The following is a 23,145-nucleotide window of genomic DNA, read 5'->3' on the forward strand; positions in this document are numbered from 1 at the left end:
CCAATTGAGTGCATCGTCATGCACGTTGTCACATCACTTGAAATGAGAAAATTCTTGCTACTTCAATTTCCATTTGTCTTTTTTTCATGGCGGTTCATTAGGAAAACATAATCAAAAACTAAAGTACAATCTAAAAATTTGAATTATTCTCAGCATTTTTTACTTAAAATGAACACACCTCCACAAACCTCCCAAATGACCTGGCTCTGTGATATACACAAGAAAATATTTTAAAATCAATGGCATGCAATTTACAAATTATATGAACAATATCTCTCTGTAGCAAATCTAAGTTTGAATTCTCATGGCTACAAATTTGAAGGCACAATGTTTACAAAGCCAATAAACTTTTATGTTGAGGAGCAAATAATCCATCTCTTTTGATTTCCACAACTTTACTTCAAATTTGAAACAGTATCATAACCAGGAAAATACTCATCAATGTACCAAATCCACCAAAGTTGTCTGTATATCACCAGATTTTGAATCTACTATGAACATTTCCGTATATATTATCATATAGACTTTACGGAAAAAAAAAGTTACAGTAATCGATGATCAATCTTAATTATGCAAGAAAAGAATGCCACATGATATACTGCTCAAACCAAAAAATACCATACTATGAGGATAGGTCCACTGGGTTGTGTGCTTCAATATCCACGTGCCGAATACCAGGAACAAGAGCTTGGATCTCCTTTTCTAGCCTATCAACTTCACTTCCTAAAGCAGTAACCACCTCCTCACCTGCATCGAGATCTCCTAGTTGTTTAACATGTCTAAGTCAAATAACAATTTAAGTCGCTCATTGCAATGCATACCGTAGTTTGACATGACTTTCAGCAACTCATGATCATCCTTATTCTTTGCAGCTTCACGGAACTGTGTATCATCGGTTCAAATCAGCTAGATATGTATGAATATTCAGAAATGTATACTCTAATTCCACAAAGCAAACTACAAACATAGATTGTATACACATCCAAAATGTCCAAGAATTAGACGTTCACAAGGTAATGCTTGCTACAATGTTGAACTGTATCGGTCTCTCACATGCATGCAGTACATTTGAAAAAACTCTAATATATCACAAAAATTTCAGTGAAAAAGAGTAAAGATAAGATAATTAACCTGTCTGGCCCATTCTTCACGTCCAGTCCTACTTAGATGGTTTTGTACCACCATCACTCCATTGAAATCTGTTTCATCCAGCCAGCCCCGGGTACATAAATTCATGCACCAGCAAAACCAATTAAATGCATTCACAATTAAAAAGCAACACTATGAAGGGTCCAGGATTGCAACCAATCAATGTTTTGTTATTATTCGGAAACCTAGGGATCAACACACTACATTTGACAAAACAATCCATCAAATTACACAATACGGAGCAAAGAAACCAGATACAACAGAAAAGATATGGTATTGACAAATTCAGAAATTTGTAACATCTTTATTGGATAGTAATGGATACTTAAACTAAATCTCAGTAGTAACATAAGTCAACACAAGGAAACTGCACATGTTGATGAATATTTTCTTTTCCGTTATGAGAGTAACATAGATGATTATATAAAATTTAGTTTAAAAGTTTGAAGCCAAGTCCCAAGAAAGATTCAAAAAGAATAGCATAAGCAAGAAATGTCACCTATTTCAGCCTTGAACCGAAAGAATCCAGGACCAATCACCTCGCTTTTGCAATCATATAGAGAATCTACAACCTACCAAAATCCCAAAATTGTCAACCTGGGAAGTATTGACACAAAAAGGAAAATGTAGAGTCATCTGACATGATTATACCGGGTCATTTTTCAAGAAATGGAGGACCTTCTCCATATCATTGTCATCCATTGCCCTACCAATCAAAGCATGCCGATTCCTCTGTATGAGAAATATAGCCACCTGCATAAAAAATACAGTTCACTTACTATCGCAATAGCCAAATGTTCACAACCACTTTATGTTAGGATGTTAGCCATAATATCAAGTTTCCTTCTCGCCAATTAAATCTAGAAATTATCATGGACACCCCCAAGAAATCTTCATCTTCTATCGACACCCAGTGCTTTCACAAAATTAGCTTATAATCACATGAAAATCTCCTGTATGATATTACATGAGAAGCAATAAATCAGAGCTGAAATTTATATATACAAGGGTTGAGCCTTCCTAGCACAACGGATAGTCAAAGTAAGCTCTGTTCCAAAATTCTCTCTCTCTTTTTACATGAGGTGACAACGTCAAGTGATCATCATTTATAGTTACAAATAATCTTTGAGAAAACTACTTAAAAGACCCTTTTGCTTTTGACAAGTTAAAATATAACATTTTTTTAATTGGTTTATTAGATAAGACCTTTCATCTACTTTTGTTTCATTTTTACCCCTCCACAAATTTCATGCCTTCACTCTAGCAATTGTAGAACTAAAGTCCACGTGACTCTAGCACTAGAGAGTCACTAGAACTTTTTTTTTAATTATTCTCCAAAATCAGTGTTAGAAATTAAATATCAAAATTTCTTTAAACTAACAAATAAATTAACTAGTTATATTTTATTAACAAAATTAAGAAATAAAATATATTGTTTTTAGAAAAAGAATACTAAATGTATATAAGAGTTATTTTTAATTTTCTAAGAATAAGAAATGAAAAAAAAAAATTAATTTTTGTACTCTAGTGCTAGAGTCGACTGGACTCTAGCGACTCGAGCACTAGAGTGGCTTCCCCTAGTTGCTAGAGTAAAGAGGGTAAAAGAGGAAAAAAAATTGGATGGAGGGTCTTATCTACTAAGCCAATTAAGAAGAGATCAGATTTCAATTTGACTCTTAAAATAGGGCTTTTTAAGAAATTGTTTCATAATCTATATATTGACCCATTATATCATAATAGGTCATAAGCATTCAAGTTATTTGTTTAGAAAAAGCCCTAAGGTAATCTTGAACCTGCACAAAATTGGTGAGTGAGAAATAATGTGTACCATTCCAAGAAGGTTGCCAACTATGATTGAACCAATTGGGTCATAAATTGCATTTCCCGTGGTATTAACTGCAATCAGTGAGGCTCCTGCTATAGCGAGGCCAGTAACTGCAGCACCATCCTGCACAATAAAATCACACATAAATATAGAGCAAATCACCAGCAGCTAACCAAAATGTAGTAATTGCAGTAAAGATAATAGCGTGCATAAGGGCATCCACAGTTATACAATGGCTCACAAACACAGAGACACATAATTGAAAGATGATTATGCTTGCACAAGCTTAGTATAGAGAGAGCAAGAAGATACAAATATGTCAAATCCCTTAAGAGTTCTTGTTGAGTACAATTTGTATCATATTTGTTACCTTAAATTTAACTTGTTAATGATTTTATTTATTAAAGCTTTATTTTTGTTTAGGTAAATCAATTTGGAAGCATTGAAAAAGCCAAAAATCCAAGTGAAATACATAGGAATATTGCAACCAAGAAAAAGGAGAAGCTAAGTTTAAGATGGGCAATCACAATAATTTTTTTTTTGTTGTTTTGAATAAACTCGCAAGACAAGAATCTATTAGAGGACAAATCCAATGCATACGAGGTTGAACCTACACTGACTACTAATCAATGGAAATCTAAATAAAATCTATACTAACCTAGTTAACAAGAATTAATTTTATTTGGAAATAAATCACTTACAGAAAACTTAAATCTATGAACTAAAATTAAAATTTGACAACTAATAATAAATAAAATCCAATAAAAATAATAAAGTAAACACAAACTAATAATAGATCAAGGTATTGAATCCACGTATCTTTAACTCTTAATATTCTAGTTATGAATTAATTATCAAGTTAAATAGCGTGACAATTAAGACGTTAATCAAGTCTCATTAGACTATACAATTTAATAAATCTTATGTCACTTCTTGTTTAGCCTAGGTATAATTTCCTAGCATTTACTATATTCCATTCAATGAAAAACAACAAATCATAAAAAAAAAAAAAAGAAAAAAAAAAAGAAAAAAAAATAGATTAAGCATATATCAAAAGGCTTTAATTAATTAAATAATTCTAACAATCAAGAATATATGATATTAAAGATGAAAGAAACTTTATTTAATTTTTAATGACACAAGAACTATAATTTTTAATCACAGATTTATGAGAATTAAATCATAATGGAATATTAAAAATTAAATAAAGACTTCATCAAACCTTAATCAAAAAATTTAGAAAGGCAGAACTGAAGTAAAAACTAAAACAAAACTAGAATACTGCATTTAGAAAAAAATGTACTCTGCATTTTTAAAAAATGATGAAAGTGTCTGGTACCATATTTTGATAATAATATTTTGGAAACAAAAAGTGTGAAACATGTCTATACTAGTTTTTTGGATAAGTAAAGAAAAGTTTGTGTGTCCTTCAAATCCAAGTTTTTCTACGCGTAGATCACATCTGTTAAGTTTATTTTGAATTTAACTAGTATTTAGAAAATTAGTTTTGTGTTTTTCACATCCAAATATTCACATACAACCTTGAACTCTTAAAATTCAGCTAATTTTCAATGTTTGGTATTTGAACAACATTGAACTTACAATTGCTTCTACTAAAACTCTCATCTCTTTCCCTTAATGCTTATTTGTATTTTCTTTCTTTCTTTCTTTTATTTCTGTCAAGTCTAACTTTATCCTATTTTGCATCCATAAATCAAGCAGAGGTTGAAATGACACTGAAGGTGTGAAAATCAAAGCAACAGCCCACTTAATGAATTTCCATAACTGTACAACATTAGATTCCAAATTGACTTAGCTAGTTCCTGCAACTGAAAGTAATTGAAGGCACAATCAATACCTCTGTCATGACAGCAACAGACGTGGGATCATGACCACGCCAGACATAGTCCCTCACTGTCATTCCCTCAGCAGCTGCTCCTTTCTTGACAGCTTGTATAGCAACTACAAGAGAAGCACCTGTAGGAATTCCATATGTATGTATATAAGGAAAACAACCAAACCTTTGAAGCTAGCATATGCTTAGAACAATTTATTATTCTAAATGAAATGGGTCATACCTTCAATGATAAATGAACCACCAATTACCAAAGCTGCATACTGAATATTTGCAGGGGGCTGAAAACACACACACGGAAGAATATATGAATTACAATTGGAGTTGCCAAGTCTAAGCATCAGGAATAAAGAAAAGAAGATTTAAAATTTGGAATGATGTAATTTGGTTTACATGTGAGGTCCACAGGTTCTGAATTCCATGGACAATTGTAGCACCAGAACCCAGACAAAATATACCGACAGCTGATATCAAAGACCAAACAAATCTTTCTTTGGAATAGCCATAACTGTAAAAACAAGGAGAAAAATTTAATTCAGTTAATTTATGAAACAAAAAGAACAGAACTGCGTCTTCTCTCTATAAAAATGAATGCAACTTTAACAGTGCAAAATTTCAAAAAGAAAAGCATAAATCATCAACCGTGCACATAAAAGTTTCAAGACTGTCCAGCAATTTGCCTAATAGCAAATTTATATGACAACAATAGACATATTTCAATATTTCTATTCTTTACTAGAATAGCAGCCACAATTAATAAATTAAATAACTGAAGTGAGTGTACCAGAATCAATACCAGTTTAAGTCATGAATTTATCGAGTTGGTGATTCAAGAGACAAACTTTTCCAAAAAAAATCCCAGAAAAAAAGTACATTTTAAACATCTTTCTTTAAAATCAATATACATTTATGCACATCTGAAACTTAGAAATGACTTGATGCATGGGACTGAAAGCTTGAAAAGATGGAAAGTGCAGCAAGTCTATGTTAAGAAAAACTCACGGATGAAGAGCATCTGGTGCACGCCTTGAGCTACTCAAACCATAAGCTAGAAGTGCCTACAATGTCAATGTAAATTAGTTTCTCTACATTGAATAATGACATATTCATTTAAAGTTAAAGCAAGAAAGCAAATGAAATACACCCTTTCTGGCCACCAAGGTACCTGATTAGCAAAATCTGCAACTGAGTGCACTACTTCAGCCAGCATAACATGGCTAGATGTTGTTAGCCAGACACCAAACTTGAGAGAGAAGACAAGGAAGTTGCACCACAATGCAGTTTTAACAGCTCTATGACTAAAATAGAATTTAATGGAGACAACAAAAGAAAGGATGGATCAGATAGTGAAAGAGAGATGCTAAATTTACCAGCATTCGATACATTTAATGGAGCAAAAACTAATATAGGCACAGAAGAAGCACCTGCCATCTTAATATAACACAGAAGTTGAGTGGTCAACTGTGTTCATGATGGTATATCTATATCTTCCTTTTACTTACTAGAGTGGTTTTTTTTCAGTTCTTTTTAAAAATATATGTATATATATTTCATTTGTTCATTTGTCTGCATAAACAAAATACATTATATTGCATTAGGATTTAAGTTCTGAAGGAAAACTATCTACTCCCTCATGCTTCCCTTTATCATGTGATTAAACCATGTAAGGAGCGCTATAAGATAACAAGGATTTAAACCGGGCTGCCATAAAAAGTAATGCAGCCAGAACCACTATCTTTACAAGTTGATATTATCATTACTCGCCAGTACAACGCCTCTTCCAAAATCTTTCAGAAAGTGCATTCTACCAAAATCAATTGGCTAAAGATTGCTATGCAAACTGTTTCACCTGGTTAGAGTTGTTAAAGTTATTATAGCCATATCAGATACAGGTTTAACTATTTTCCAGCCCATTTTTCCTGTGAAATTCAGCATTCTGTCCACACTCTTAAAGGTGATATTTGATTGAAATAAATTCTTCATATGCACATTCCCTACAGTTTTCAAATTCTGCATTCAACAAACATATTTAAACCATGGTGTGCAAAAAAGAGCCAAAAAATTGATGGAAAACTCATAACGGAAAGAAGCAATTTAAGAAAAGCTTTAAAGAAAAGATAAATAAAGTGGGCACACCTGTGTTCATCACTTATCTCAATCTTCTTCACTTGCTTTGCCCTAGTAAAAAAATCTCCAATAAAAAAAACAATCAAACCAATCAATATTTCACTTAAAAAATAATTTTAAAAAAAGGAAAAAAAACAAACAAACAAACTTACTGCGATGAGAAAAGAACTGATGAAACTGCTGTTGCTGTTGGTAATGATGATTAGCATTGTCGAAAGAAATTAAACCCAACAAAAGGAAGCGTTTAGAGCAATGAAGGGAGCAAAGACCTTGGAGTTGAGTGGCAGGGTCTAAGAGTTGAAAATTGTCGTTGATGAGGGAGTGTTTTTCGAAAACACTGAAGGAGAAAGAAGGGTTTAAAACGACGCCGCGTTTGGGGGAGTGAAGAAGGCAAGAGAGGAGACGGTGAGATGATTGCATCAAAACTAAGTTTTAGTTCATCAACAGATTGTAAACAAAAACAGAAACCCACAAAATTTTATCTACAGAATCGAATTGCAATGAAAGAAAATTGAAGAGAGAGGGAGAGATTTATGGTGGTTGAACCAGCCAGTGAATATTCCCTCAACTGTGAGCTATGGTGTCTCTGTGTGTATGCAGTATGAGTGAGTTTCCATAAGAGTTGAAAATCATGAAAGTGGGGAAGAAATTTAACTCGCCGACCTCCCAAGTTCGCATTTCAAAAAATAACCTGAAAAAATTATGCAATTTTTTATAAGTTCGAAAAACTGTCGTGATATAGGATTTATTAAACATGTAAATGGGTAATGTTTGGTTTACACCTACTTTTATACCATTTTTATTTTACATTATTTTTATTATATTATGATGTGATATACATCATAAGTATATAAATTTTTAATTATTTTTAATTTTTGATATTATAATAGAATTATTATTAATAAAATGGTTATAATATAATGAAAATGGTGTAAATGGTGTATTTATATCACCTCATTTTCATTATATCATTATATAACAAAAATTTTTAATTATTTTGAACTGAAAAGATTTAAATCTCTATTATTGGGAATGGGACCTGCAACTCATTATATGATATATTGATAAATGACAAACCTTTCATTCCTTCAAAACAACTCGGAATTAAACCAGAGAGGTTATTGTAGGAGAGATTAAGGTTCTCCAAGTTCTCCAAACGGCATATTTGAGACAATATCTCTCCTTTTAGCAAGTTATGACTCAAATCTAGAGCTCATAATTGAAATAGCTTTGCCAATTGATCTGGAATTTCTTCATTAAACTCATTGCTGCATAAATTCAAGTAGTGTAATTTCAACATGTACCCAAGATCTTCTAGGATTGACTTGTTCAATTTATTTGCAGGCAAGTCAAGGTACTCAAGTTCAATGAGTAAGCCAAGTTCCTGAGGTATACCTCCCAATAGGTTAAATTGAAAAGATTTAAATATATATGGGTAATATTATAATTAACAAAAGTTTGTTTAAATTTTAAAATTTAAAAACGACCTCCTCCTTTCAAAATCGCTTAATTAAGCAATATACCTAAAAAACTACAGATGAAACACCTTTGATTTCTCTGCGATTTTCGATGATAAAAGTTCCCTATTTCCGACCAATATTCAATCATAAAGCTTTGTTACACAAAATCATGGATGATATTCACAAAGAGGAGGAAAACCTAACCCCACTCCAAATCCTAGACTCTAGCGGCGGCGGCTGTTCAAAGGTTGTCGAAGAAGACGCTCCAATGGATCATCCGATGAGTGAAGTGGTCCAGAGGCAGAAAAGACAAGAACGACACAAGAACAGAGAGAATAATCGAAAAGTGGTTTTGAAGAGGACTCTAGCGAGAATTCAAGCGAGGAGGAGGACACAGGTGAAGAAATGGTATGTTTTTTATTGGTGGTTTTGAATTTGATGAAAAATTTGATTGGTTTGTGCGAATTTGGGGGATATGTAGTTGGTTTTATAGTTACGGTGGTTATGGCGTTTTGTTGAGCAATTGGCGAGCATCGGGGGAGTGGCTTTATTTGGGGGTTCCAGAGGATAGGGGAAAGCAAGGGAGGCTGTAAGGAGGTTGTTTGTGGGAGGTTGGAAGGCTGAGGATGACAAGTGTAAAGGTGAAGAATTGCTTAAGTGATCCGGCTTCTGTTGGTGTTTCAATGCTGCTAGTGCATGAGGTCAAGGTAAACGTTGAATATCAAGCACTTTATAGCTACAAGTTTTATTAAGAAGGTTAACTAGGACATTCAGACCATAGCTGCATACGGTGAACTCTTGAGCGTTGAGAGGATAGGCAAACGGTGCATTTGATAGTTCCTTACGTTCTCGCAATAATTTTTTAGCTGACGGAACAAGGGTTGTGGTAAAATTATCTGACTCCGTACAATGCTCATAGAACCATCGTGACAATGTCTTCTGGATAGCATCAAAAAGGGCAACAATAGGAAACTCTCTGTCTATTAACAACTTCAAATTTATGGACTTGACTATGTTCGTGGTCATGATATCGAACCTTCTTCCAGGAAAGTAAGTTTTACTCCATCGCTCAAAACTAACATCATACTCAAGATACTTAGTAATTCTATCATCCTTGATTCAGATTTGTCAGAATTGCTCCTCAAACTTATCAACTAGATAAGTTTTTGCTGCCATGTAGTATGTCTGAAGAAGGCTAGCACACTTAAACTTTTGTCTTATGTTCTCGCCAAGGTGCCTCATACAGAATCCGTGATGTGCTTGAGGGTAAATAATGGTAATTCCCTTCTTTATAGAGTTGTGTCTATCAGATATTATGTATAACTCGTCACTATCAGACACTATCGTAAGTAATTGCTTGAAAAACCAAGTCAATGACTTGTCATTCTCAAAGTCAACCACACACCATGCAATGGGATATGTGTGATTCTTGCTGTCTTGTGCAGTGGCCACCAACAACGTATCTCCATACTTTCTTGTCAAAAAGCAACCATCAACAACCAATACCTTTCTCATGTTTACAAAACCCCTTATAGCAGCACCATAATCAACAAAAAAAATATTTAAACCTCATATTCTTGTCCCACTTCAAAGCCATCTTGCTACCTTGTTTGTCAACTCAAGCATATAACGGTACGCTTCTAATACTGTGTACCTGTGCTCTGGCGTGCTGCTCACAAAATCTTATACATGCTATCTCCCTTTCTAGTATTTTCGATAACTAACATCGCATCCCAACTCTGTGCGCACAAGTCTCTGAATGTCCTTAGGAGATAGACATTTCCCTTCAACAAATTGGCTTTTGACAAATTGTCTAATAACATCAGCGGAGGCTTGTCGATGCTTGCCTGAAATATGTATTATCAGACATGGGACAAGTGGTTTTGGGTGTTGAATATTTTGGTGAGTGGATGGAGGAAGAAAGTTGCTGGAAGTGGATTGGGAAGAGCAAACAAGTTAAAGCAATTGTTGTAAGTACAGAAGTTAGTTTTGATGAGTTGATTGATGAAATCATTAGAAGAGGTGGGTTGAGTTGCTCACATAGTGATATAGTTGTGAAGTATGTTTTAAGCAGAGCTCCTGCAAATTTTAAGGTACCCCTATTGTAGTAATGGCTGATGAGGATGTGAAGTTATTTATGCTTGATGTGAGTGATAATGGTTCGAGGCCGATTTTAACGGTTTTGGTTGTGGATAAAGCTTGGGAAGTTGGTTCAAGAGTAAGCGATGATTTGGGTGGGGAGAGTGCTGGTTTTAATTTTAACTACAAGGGCATTGATTTCTTTGTTGAAAAATCAAGATTAGGTAGTGATTTAGGTAGTGAGGAGGACATTGTAGAAGAGCTTGGTCATGTGGGGCAGAATGAAAATGTGGACGAGGAGGACCTCGTACATGTTACTGTAGATGTAGAGATTCCTATAAATACAGATTATGCAAAAGGTATAGTTTGTGAGCAAGAGAACACTACGGTCGTTTATACAGGTTCAGAGGCGGCAATTGCGGGTAGTAGTGAATCAACTCATGTTTTTACTAATGAATCAGACTTGCGCGTAGGTTATTTATTTAACAGCAAGAAAGGAGTGGTGAGGAAGTTAAAACTTGTTGCCATGAGAGTTAATTTTGAGTTCATCACCAAAAAGTCTAATTCATCGGTAGTGACGATTGCATGTTGTGACCGAAAGTGCAAGTAGAAGGTTTATTGTAGAAGGTTGGCAGAGTCTGAAAAATTTATTGTTAGCACATATACCCGTGAGCACACATGTGGGTTGTATCTCTTACCAACAGCTGAAGGTTTATTAATAATATTTTTTTGCCTATTCATTGTATTCTATCTCTTGGTGTTTTGTTCCTTCACCCTTTTCTTTACTTATGTTTGAGATACCTGAATTAGAAGATTGCATTGTACTACATTGTTCTTGTTCTTCGACAGATGATCTGGTAGTTGATGTTTTGTCAGTAATTTTTGGTGTTAAAGCCTGATGTTGAATCGCATCTGCTGTTGATGAATCCTTTCCATCTTCGTCTTCAATTGCCTGTAATTTTTGTATAAACTATTAATAGCATGTTAATGTCAAGCAACTATTGCTATCATTTGAATTTTTAAAAATGTGTTACTTAAAATAAAAAATAAAATATACTGACCTCTTCCAATCGCTGTAGCTTGTAATCATTTTCTAGTTCATCTTTGACTGGAAATTTTTTTAATACAGTATAAGTCTCATATCCTTGTTTCAAATAAGTTTCTGACAACTTAATTTTGAAAACAAAAGTCTTTCCACAAAAAGCATTTACAACATCTGGAATTCTTTCATGATTGTTTTCTTGGATTTTCAATAACTGGGAACATGACAATCCAACCAATTTCTGGCATACTGAATCAAACATTATAAAAGCCGCTTCAACAGTGCCATTTGTGACTGCAATATCAACTTTGTACCTATTATAACAAACAATATTCATTAATAAATATCAGATGTTAACGTTATAATGCATTGTCTTACAACAATTATTTAATTTTCAATAAAAAACTGATTCACCTCATTTGTGGAAATTTTATCTCCTTGTTGCATTTAACACAATAGAAATTGCTATTGTTCATATTATGAATTTTCTTCTTACAAACACTGCAAGATAAGTAACACTAACCAAATCTGCCATTGACTCCAATTATTTTTGCCTTTATTGTATATTCTGCAATCCGATCCCAGTTATACCACATAAGGCTGGTAAGATATTTCAAAGATACTCTATTTTGAACATCTCCTCCTCAACCGATATCTCATTTAGCTTTCTCTTTTGCAATTTAACAACTGGAATATTTTCATTACTGCAAATCGTACAGCAAATGAGACATAAATTGTATAATTATTTCTTAAAATATTTGCAGAAAAGGCTGCTAAAACACGTACTTTCTCTGCAAAAGATGGACCTCGTCAATTTCTAGATTGATATAGATTCTTGATCCCGAAGTGCTATTAAGATATATCTTACCTGTACATTTAAAATCACAAATTATTAAACTATAAATTTCTATCCAATATCAAAAGCGTAAAATACCTTGAAACTCTTTAACGTTTGTTGATGTGATCATTATGACAACTGATTTGTCATCTCCCATTAGCAAGCTCTCATCAATTTTTTTTGAAATTTCTTCCCATAATGAAACTCTAAATGTCTCCCTGAAAATAACATCGATGTAAGATAATCAAATCATACCACATTATTATGATATTCAGAAAAGAACTTACTGTTCAATTTGCAAAATGATATCTCGTTTATAACTGTTTGTTGATACGATTTTTTCGATCTCACCTACTCCATTCAAAATACCTATAACATCTGTAAACCATTTACTGTATTTAGAATTATAGTAGATAATATAGATGTACAACATGAATAGTAATAAAAGGTTTACCTAATAACAAAGATGTGTCATTTTTTCTATTTTGCAGATCATTGACACCAGCAAATTGAAATTTAAACTCTGGAATAGCAACTGTTACTTCCTTGATCTCCTCGATGGAAGTATTCATGAGAAATTGTAAACAATAAGCACCTTCAACAGGCTTGTAAGTAGCAGCACATGGTATAAACTTCCCATTTTTAATCAGATATATATGGCCTTCACGAATTTGGTTCTTAAATTTTACAACTCTATTTTTTGGTATAGTGCCATGCATCACATCATGCTGTAAAATAATTACAAATAAAAAAGGTTAACGAACTTACACAATTTCAATGTTGGTAAAATTATATAATTTAACAAAAATATATAATACCTCTTCATCAATAAGAATCATATCAAGACTAATCAACTCGTTGTCCCTTCTGAAATTAAAACATTTCCACAATCTAGAAACCCTAACAATCAATATCCAATCATCTCGCAATTGATTAATATCTTTAAACAAAATATTCGAAACTGTCATAACTATCCTGCAAAGATATTAATCCAAAGACGTGTGATATTTCAAATTGTATTTTGTTATGTTTATATAGGAACAACAAAATGTGAAAATGTAGAATATCAAGAGATTGTTTCTCGTAAGTAGTTACATTTATTTAACATATTTAGTGCATAGTTTCCACTAAATTGATGTGATAACTGAAGGGTTGATGAATATTATCATGTTCATATTAAATGCATGTACATATGTAGAATGTCAATAGTTAAGAGATTGTGATAAATAGTTAGATTTAGTGAATATATTTTAAATATTAGGAATAACAAAATGCGAAAAGACAGAATAGCAAGACATTGTTTCTCATGAATAGTTACATTTATTGAACATATTTAGTGCATAGTTTCCACTAAATTGTTGTGATAACTGAAGGCTTAATGAATATTATCATGTTTAGATTAAATATACATATGTAGAATATCAATAGTTAAGAGATTGTGATAAATAGTTACATTTAGTGAATATCTTTAAAATATTATTTTGAGAAATTATTATTGGTAATTGAAACCATGACTATTATAGCAAGCCCAATAAACAACAAACACGTGGACCAATTAACAACATCCTACATGGCGATCATATATCAATCCTACGTGGCATCAGAAGAAGCAATCTGCTTCAACATTATATTAATATATAGATTCTAAATATTCCGTGTATTTTCTTTTCACTGGCTTGGTGAAATATTACATATATTGTAATTCAGTTTAATGTAAGGTAATTACTTATATTTAATCACTTCTGCTAGATATTTGAACAAGTCAATATCGGAGTAGAAATATAGTAAAATTAACCATTTAACCTGCACATGCAAATAAAAATTATATAATGACTTATGGACGATAAATCTGCTTTACTCTTTCCAGGAGGTCAACTAATATATAGTGACCTCCTTTACAAAACGCAGTGTTTTCACATTTGTCCTAAAACGTTGCATATCAATTGGTTGAATACAAGACTTTAAACAAACTGTTTTCACGTAAGCTACTTCACTCATCATAATATCTCCCCTTAAACAAGACTACTAAGTCTCACTCATCACAACATCTCCCCTTAAACAAGACTACTTCTTAGGTCTCTACTAAGCTACTTCACTCATCACAATATCTCCCTTTAAACAAGACTACTATTCAAGTCTGTCACTTCACCAATACCTCTTTTACTTACCAGCAATGAAACTACTTCCAAGGCCTGATTGAAAGGCTTCTAGAATATAATAACCTGCTGCCAAAATTACAGAAGTCTACTACCATCAGATCATGGCAGCATTTGCACTATTCTTCAGATTCAATAGAACAACTTGACACATCCTTTTTCAACATATTTTCTACAGTAGGAAATACATTCAACTTATCATGAAGAAACTGAAATCTATGAGCAGGAAGAGCTTTTGTAAGAGCGTCAACAATTTGATATTCAAAGGCCACATACTATACAGATAACCTCTTTCTAATAGTATATTCCCTCACATAATGGACATTAATTTCAATATGTTTTGTCCTCACATAGAAGACAGGATTAGAAGAAAGTGCCCTTGCACTCATGTTATCACACCAGAGCACAAGAGTCCTATTTATTTGTAAACCAAGTTCCTGAAAAAAATTCTGAATCCACACCAATTGGGTTTTGTAATGACTTCTTTCTAATAGTATATTTTATAACATATACTATGAAAACATACATAATTAGGATATGAAAATAGTTGGGCCCAAATTTTTTCTTACATACAAAAATATAATTCTTTATATGTATCAAAATAACAAGTACAAAAACTTAGCAACGGTGGACAGTAATGCCAATTCTCTCCGCTTGTCGACGTCCTTCCGACTGCTGCTCACCTATTTCCTGCAATAACATGGAAAAACAATGGGGTGAGCATAAAAATGCTCAGTAAGTAAATCCCTTAACTTTCTTCTTCTTTGATTCTTTCCTTACTAATTCTCTCTTCTTTCTTTCTCTGTTTCTAATTCTCACTGTTTTTTTTCTCCTTTTCAATTCCTTTATTCTTACTCTTTCTATTCTTTCTCTTCTTGCTCCTCTCTATTCTTTCTAACCATATAAAATTCATGGGAATATGCATAAATGAAATGCATAAAAACGCATTTTATTTCTTCTTTCTATTTCTTTATATTCTTTTATTTCATTTTTTCTTTTCTTTCTATGCTTTTCTTTTCTCTTCTTGTCTTGCTTGCCCAAGCTTCTCTTTTCTTTGCTTGTTCAAGCTTTCTCATTCTTTCTATTCTTTCTTTTCTTATTCTTTTCTTTTCTTATTCTTTGCTGATCGGACTGGTTGATGTATGGATTCGAACCTTGCCGTGTGAGTGAGTACAGTCCTCATCTACATCACTCTTGCAGACCGTACAAATTCTTCTTTCTTCTTAGGCCACTCAATTAAGGTGACGTGCATGTAGGAATTCTTCTCGATACAACCCCATCCACATACACTCTTACGGGTCGTACAATTCTTCTTCTTCTTATGCCACTCAATTAAGGTGACGTGTATGTGGGAATTTCTTCTTAACACTCACGGTTCCCCATCACACCAACCTATTCTTTTCTATCTTTAATTCTTTAATGCTTATTTTTCTTTCTCTTTATTCTTAGAATGTTTTATTCTTTCTTTCTTTTTCTTTCTTAAGTTTCTACACATGCACAATTAATGCATATGTGACTCATGCTTAAATTTCTTACTTAAATGCACTTATGAAATGCACATATGCAATGTTGCATAAAATTAAGGTTTCTACTCAACTCATACTTCTCTCAGGCATTTCATCAAACATACTTGGCATAAACAAACCCTAATGTATTACATTCTATTTGTTTCTTAAACCATCCAAAGTGAGAGAAAAACTCTCTTGTAACATCACCATACCTACACTGCAAAAACACTCCCAAAAGTTTCTCCAATTCTCCGATTTCAACCTCATCAAACCATCACATACACTCCTCATATTCAAGTGTATCCAACAACAAGCATAACTAATCATCCATCTCATCTCAATTTCTCAATAATCATAACATATGCATTTTTAAAGAAATCTCTACTCACTTGATTTTCTTAACTTTAACTTGAGTTGGATTTTGAGTGGAATTTACTTACCTTATGCTTGAGTAGTCTCTACTAAGCTCTCTACTCTTGTTGGCTTCAAATCTTCTCTTAACCCTAAGCATAAACTCCATAAGAACTCAACTTTTACACAAATAAAACATAGATAAAGCAAATCCTTACCTCTTGACGCCTAAATCAAACCCTAGGAAAACCACTCAAAAGCCTTCAAACCTTGGAGGATTGAATGAAAATTTGAGAAAAGGGGGAGGAGTGTGGTGGAATGAAGAAAATAAGGGTTTCAAACCCTTAACAATTTAGTTTATAACACACTTTCCCATTTTGCCCTTATCTTTCTTAGAATTCCATCCATGTCCCTTAGTCAATTACCATAATGCCCTAATTTTTAATGCATTCTCTATGAAATTCTATCTCTTTTCACTCCCCACTTTTTCAACTTTTTTAGTGAAAAGACCATTTTACCCTTAATGCAAGTTTAAGGCATTTTCTTCATATTCTTTAAAATCACTTTAACAAAAATTAACTAAGGACTATAAAAACATAGATTAAATCATGTACCTCCATGCTGGCATTACAATTCTCCCCCCCTTAAAGAATTTCGTCCCCGAAATTCAAGCGAACAACTCCGGGTAACGATTCTGCATGTCTTGCTCTGTCTCCCTATAGCTTCTTCAACTTTATGATTTCTCTAGAGACTTTCACTAAAGGGATACTCTTGTTCCGGAGCTCTTTAATTTGTCTGTCCAAAATCTGCACTGGATGCTTCTCATACCAAGATTCTCTTCCAAGTCTACATCTTCTATGCTCAAATATGGAGAAATCACTTACATACTTCCGAAGCATCGAGACATGAAATACATTGTGAACTTTATCCATACTGGGGGGTAGTGCTAATCTGTAGGCCACTTTTCCTACTCGTGTAACACCCCAATGGACTAATGAATCTCGGTGCAACTTTCCTTTATTACGACCACATCACCCGTTTGTAAGGGGAAACTTTTAGAAAAACTTTGTCACCCACTTCAAACTAAACTTTTTTTCTTTAGATCAACATAACTTTTCTGCCTGTCTTGGGCTTGTTTATTCTGCTTCTGATCAACTTTACATCTTCTATCATTTTTCTAAGTCATTTCTGGCCCAAGAGCTATATTCAACTCATCTCTCTTACCCATCTCATCCCAATGCAGCGGAGATCTACATCGTCTACCATACAAAGCCTCATAAGGAGCCATCTTAATTGTAGACTGGTAGCTGTTATTGTAAGCAAACTCCACCAAGGGTAACATCTCATGCCAGGATACTTTATAATCCATATAGCATACTCTCAATTGTCCTCAAGCACTTAATTTGTTCTCTCTGTCTGGCCATCTATCTGAGGATGATAGGCAGTACTAAAGGCCAATCGGGTACCCAAGTTCATCTGCAAACTCATTTAGAAAGTTGAGACAAATCTGGAATCTCTGTCTGATACTATTGTCTTGGGTACACCATGAAGTCTCACTATCTCCTTAATATACATCTGAGCCAATTGATCCGAAGTGGTACTTTCCTTTACTGGAAGAAAATGGGTTGATTTAGTTAATCTGTCTATTTTCACCCATATAGCATTGTCTCCTTTCTGCACTCTAGGGAGACCTGTAATAAAATCCATCGAAATACTCTCCCATTTCCATTTAGGAATACTAAATGGCTGAAGCAACCTTGATGGCCTTTGGTGTTCTGCTTTCACTTGCTGACAAGTCAAGTATTTAGCTACAAACTCGACAATATCTTTCTTCATACTTGGCCACCAATATCCTTTCTTTAAATCTTGATACATCTTGGTTGCTCCATGATGAGCAGTGTACGGTGTGTCGTGAGCCTTTGTAAGGATTCTCTTTCTCAACTCATCATCCCGAGGAATACACAACCAACTCCTAAAACGGAGGACATCATCCAACAACTGAAACTCTGATGTCTTGCCCTCATGCACCTGCTGAACTATTTTCTGACACCACTCATTAGTTACTTGCTTTTCTTTAATTTCTTCCAGTAAGGTAGACTGAACCTCTAACCTAGCAATCCTTCCTGGTAGGACCTCAATCTGCTTTTTACACAACTCTTCTATTAACTCTTTTTGTCTTGTGAGTCGGGACAAATAAGCTTTTCTGCTCAAAGCATCGGCTACTACATTAGCTTTCCCCGGCTGATACTTAATCTCACACTCATAATCTTTAACCAGCTTTAACCATCTTCTCTATCTCATATTCAACTCCTTCTAAGTAAAGAAGTACTTTAAACTCTTATGGTCGGTGTAGATATTACTCTTGGCACCATACAGGTAATGCCTCCAAATCTTTAAGGCAAAGACTATTGCTGCCAATTCTAAATCATGTGTAGGGTATCTTGTCTCATACTCTTTCAATTGACGAGAAGCATAAGCTATAACCTTACCTAACTGCATCAATACGGCACCAAGTCCCTGTAGAGAGGCATCTGTATAAATGTCATAATCTACACCCTTCTGTGGTAACACTAACACTAGAGTTGTCGTTAATCTTTTCTTCAACTCTTGAAAACTCTACTCACAGGTAACTGACCAGATAAAAGGAACTCTCTGTTTGGTAAGAGCTGTCAATGGTTTAGCTAGCTGGGCAAACCCTGCCACGAACCGGCGGTAGTAACCTGCTAGTCCCAAGAAACTCCTCACTTTTTTTACTGTTTTCGGCCTTTGCCATTCTAGGATTGCCTTTACTTTACTAGGATCCACTGAAATTCCCTCACTAGAAACAGTATGGCCCAGAAATATCACTTGATCAAGCCAGAACTCACATTTAGAAAACTTGGCATACAGTTTCTTTTCTCTCAATCGCTGCAGCACAAATCTTAAATGTTTCTTATGCTCTTCTCTTGACTTCGAATAAACCAGGATGTCATCCATAAATACCACTATAAACCGATCCAGACAATCATGGAACACCCTGTTCATTAAGTCCATAAAAACTGCTAGNTCTAGAGGACTTTCACTAAAGGGATACTCTTGTTCCGGAGCTCTTTAATTTTTCTGTCTAAATCTGCACTGGATGCTTCTCATACACAAGATTCTCTTCCAAGTCTACATCTTCTATGCTCAGAATATGGGAGGGATCACTTACATACTTCCGAAGCATCGAGACATGAAATACATTGTGAACTTTATCCATACTGGGGGGTAGTGCTAATCTGTAGGCCACTTTTCCTACTCGTTGTAACACCTCAAATGGACTAATGAATCTCGGTGCTAACTTTCCTTTATTACTGAACCACATCACCCGTTTGTAAGGGGAAACTTTTAGAAAAACTTTGTCACCCACTTCAAACTAAACTTTTTTTCTTTTTAGATCAACATAACTTTTCTGCCTGTCTTGGGCTTGTTTTATTCTGCTTCTGATCAACTTTACATCTTCTATCATTTTCTGAGTCATTTCTGGCCCAAGAGCTATATTTATCTCATCTCTCTTGCCCATCTCATCCCAATCCAATGGAGATCTACACTGTCTACCATACAAAGCCTCATAAGGAGCCATCTTAATCGTAGACTGGTAGCTATTATTATAAGCATACTCCACCAAGGGTAACATCTCATGCCAGGATACTTTATAATCCCTACAGCATGCTCTCAACATTCTTTAAGCACTTGATTTGTTCTCTCTGTCTGGCCATCTGTCTGAGGATGATAGGCAGTACTAAAGGCCAATTGGGTACCCAAGTTCATCTGCAAACTCATCCAGAAAGTTGAGACAAATCTGGAATCTCTGTCTGATACTATTGTCTTGGGTACACCATAAAGTCTCACTATCTCCTTAATATTCATCTGAGCCAATTGATCCGAAGTGGTACTTTGCTTTATTGGAAGAAAATGGGTTGATTTAGTTAATCTGTCTACCATCCCCTATATAGCATTGTCTCCTTTCTGCACTCTAGGGAGACCTGTAATAAAATCCATCGAAATACTCTCCCATTTCCATTTAGGAATACTAAGTGGCTGAAGCAACCTTGATGGCCTTTGGTGTTCTGCTTTCACTTGCTGACAAGTCAAGCATTTAGCTACAAACTCTGCAATATCTTTCTTCATACTTGGCCACCAATATCCTTTCTTTAAATCTTGATACATCTTGGTTGCTCCATGATGTGCAATGTACGGTGTGTCGTGAGCCTTTGTAAGGATTCTCTTTCTCAACTCATTATCCCGAGGAATACACAACCGACTCCTAAAACGGAGGACATCATCCAACAACTGAAACTCTGATGTCTTGCCCTCATGCACCTGCTGAACTATTTTCTGACACCACTCATCAGTTACTTGCTTTTCTTTAATTTCTTCCAGTAAGGTAGACTGAACCTCTAACCTAGCAATCTTTCCTGGTAGGACCTCAATCTACTCTTTACACAACTTTTCTATTAACTCTTTCTGTCTTGTGGGTCGGGACAAATAAGCTTTTCTGCTCAAAGCATCGACTACTACATTAGCTTTCCCCAGCTAATACTTAATCTCACACTCATAATCTTTAACCAGCTTTAACCATCTTCTCTGTCTCATATTCAACTCCTTCTGAGTAAAGAAGTACTTTAAACTCTTATGGTCAGTGTAGATATTACTCTTGGCACCATACAGGTAATGCCTCCAAATCTTTAAGGCAAAGACTATTGCTGCCAATTCTAAATCATGTGTAGGGTATCTTGTTTCATACTCTTTCAATTGACGAGAAGCATAAGCTATAACCCTACCTAACTGCATCAATACGACACCAAGTCCCTGTAGAGAGGCATTTGTATAAATGTCATAATCTACACCCTTCTGTGGTAACACTAACACTAGAGCTGTCGTTAATCTTTTCTTCAACTCTTGAAAACTCTCCTCACAAGTAACTGACCAGATAAAAGGAACTCTCTGTTTGGTAAGAGTTGTCAATGGTTTAGCTAGCTGGGCAAACCCTGCCACGAACCGGCGGTAGTAACCTGCTAGTCCCAAGAAACTCCTCACTTTTTTTACTATTTTTGGCCTTTGCCATTCTAGGATTGCCTTTACTTTACTAGGATCCATAGAAATTCCCTCACTAGAAACAGTATGACCTAGAAATATCACCTGATCAAGCCAGAACTCACATTTAGAAAACTTGGCATACAGTTTCTTTTCTCTCAATCGCTGCAGCACAAATCTTAAATGTTCCTTATGCTCTTCTCTTGACTTCGAATAAACCAGGATGTCATCCATAAATACCATTATAAACCGATCCAGACAATCATGGAACACCCTGTTCATTAAGTCCATAAAAACTGCTAGGGCATTAGTCAACCCAAAAGGCATCACCACAAACTCATAATGCCCATATCTTGTTCGGAAGGCAGTCTTAGGTACATCTTGTTCTGCCACCTTTACCTGATGATAACCCGACCTCAAATCAACCTTAGAAAATACTGCTACACCCTTTAGCTGATCAAAAAGGTCATCTATCCGAGGTAACGGGTATTTATTCTTCACTGTTACTTTATTCAATTCTCTGTAATCAATACACACCCTTAATGACCCATCTTTCTTCTTTACAAACAAGATTGGAGCTCCCCAGGGAGAATGACTTGGTCGGATAAAACCTTTATCTAGGAGCTCTTGGAGTTGCTTCTTCAATTCTTAAAGTTCAACTGGGGCCATTCGGTAAGGGGCTTTAGAAATCGGTGCTGTCCCTGATGCCAGTTCAATACTAAACTCAACTTCTCTTTCTGGAGGCAAACCCGGTAAGTCTTCCGGAAATCCATCTAGAAATTCCCAGATTACTGGCACACTCTGCAATTCTGGTTGTGGGACATCTCTACTTTGCACCACATGGGCTATATATCCAGAACACCCTTTTCTTAGCATCTTTCTAGCCTTCATACTACTAATCAACATACTCAGCTGATAACCCTCTCCGAAACTAAACTTATCTCCACTATCAAGGTTAAATCTGGCTTTCTTCTTCTGACAGTCAATTTCTACTCCATACCTCCCTAGGAAATCCATACCCAAAATCACATCAAAGTCTGGCATATTAAACACTATTAAATCAACTGCTAACTCCCGACCATGGATCACCACGGACTCTCCTGACAGCATGTCATGGGTCACAACACTAACCCCATCAGGTAACTCTATCTTAATGGGTTGGCTCACTCTAGTAGGTTTCAAACCTAATCTTTCTATCATCCCATAAGATGTAAATGAATGAGTGGCTCCAGAATCAATTAAAGCATAAAGAGGAACTGCATGAAATAATAACTGACCTGTAACAACTGATGGACTGGCCTCTGCTTCACCTTGTGCTATTGTAAATACCCTGACACTAGTGCCTTTGGAAGTCTGTGCTACAGATGGAAGGGAAACTTTACAATCTTTCATCAGATGCCCTGGCTGCCGGCATCGATAACATACATTACGGCCCAACTCTCTGTTGGACCGGTCGTCATAGTCACAAAATTAAACCTAAATACCGTAGTTAGTGGTAAGCAGGGTCGAATCCACAGAGAGCAAGACTAATGACCTAATGTATATTTGAGTTAACGAAAGAGAAATTGGAAGAATGATTGATTAAAACTAAGGAAACTAATTACTTGCAGGAAATTAAAAACATTAAATAAATTGCTAACTAAAACACAATATTAAAAGCGTTGCCGCTACGGGTTCGGTTTGACTCAAGACCAACTCTC

At 34.9% G+C, this 23,145-nt stretch overlaps 2 protein-coding genes across 2 annotated transcripts; both read right to left on the reverse strand.

Annotated features, from left to right (window-relative positions):
• Positions 1 to 310: 310 nt before the first annotated feature.
• LOC116115989 (metal tolerance protein C4) lies at positions 311 to 7,376 on the reverse strand. Its single transcript, XM_031402107.1, has 13 exons — positions 7,109 to 7,376; positions 6,966 to 7,020; positions 5,995 to 6,127; positions 5,832 to 5,887; positions 5,223 to 5,337; positions 5,053 to 5,110; positions 4,833 to 4,951; positions 2,978 to 3,097; positions 1,801 to 1,902; positions 1,649 to 1,721; positions 1,132 to 1,199; positions 822 to 882; positions 311 to 747 (listed from the first exon to the last, which is right to left on the reverse strand). The coding sequence occupies exons 1-13, from the start codon at positions 7,374 to 7,376 to the stop codon at positions 623 to 625; spliced, it is 1,353 nt and encodes a 450-aa protein (XP_031257967.1). The 3' UTR covers positions 311 to 622.
• Positions 7,377 to 11,228: 3,852 nt separating this feature from the next.
• Positions 11,229 to 13,343, reverse strand: LOC116115990 (replication protein A 70 kDa DNA-binding subunit D-like). The gene is made up of 8 exons (XM_031402108.1): positions 13,194 to 13,343; positions 12,830 to 13,103; positions 12,663 to 12,744; positions 12,472 to 12,593; positions 12,324 to 12,405; positions 12,161 to 12,241; positions 11,557 to 11,851; positions 11,229 to 11,447 (listed from the first exon to the last, which is right to left on the reverse strand). Exons 1-8 carry the CDS (start codon positions 13,341 to 13,343, stop codon positions 11,229 to 11,231), a joined length of 1,305 nt encoding a protein of 434 aa, XP_031257968.1.
• Positions 13,344 to 23,145: the final 9,802 nt, after the last annotated feature.

Source organism: Pistacia vera, unplaced genomic scaffold (genome assembly GCF_008641045.1).
Source record: "Pistacia vera cultivar Batoury unplaced genomic scaffold, PisVer_v2 Contig759, whole genome shotgun sequence".
Lineage (NCBI taxonomy): Eukaryota > Viridiplantae > Streptophyta > Magnoliopsida > Sapindales > Anacardiaceae > Pistacia > Pistacia vera.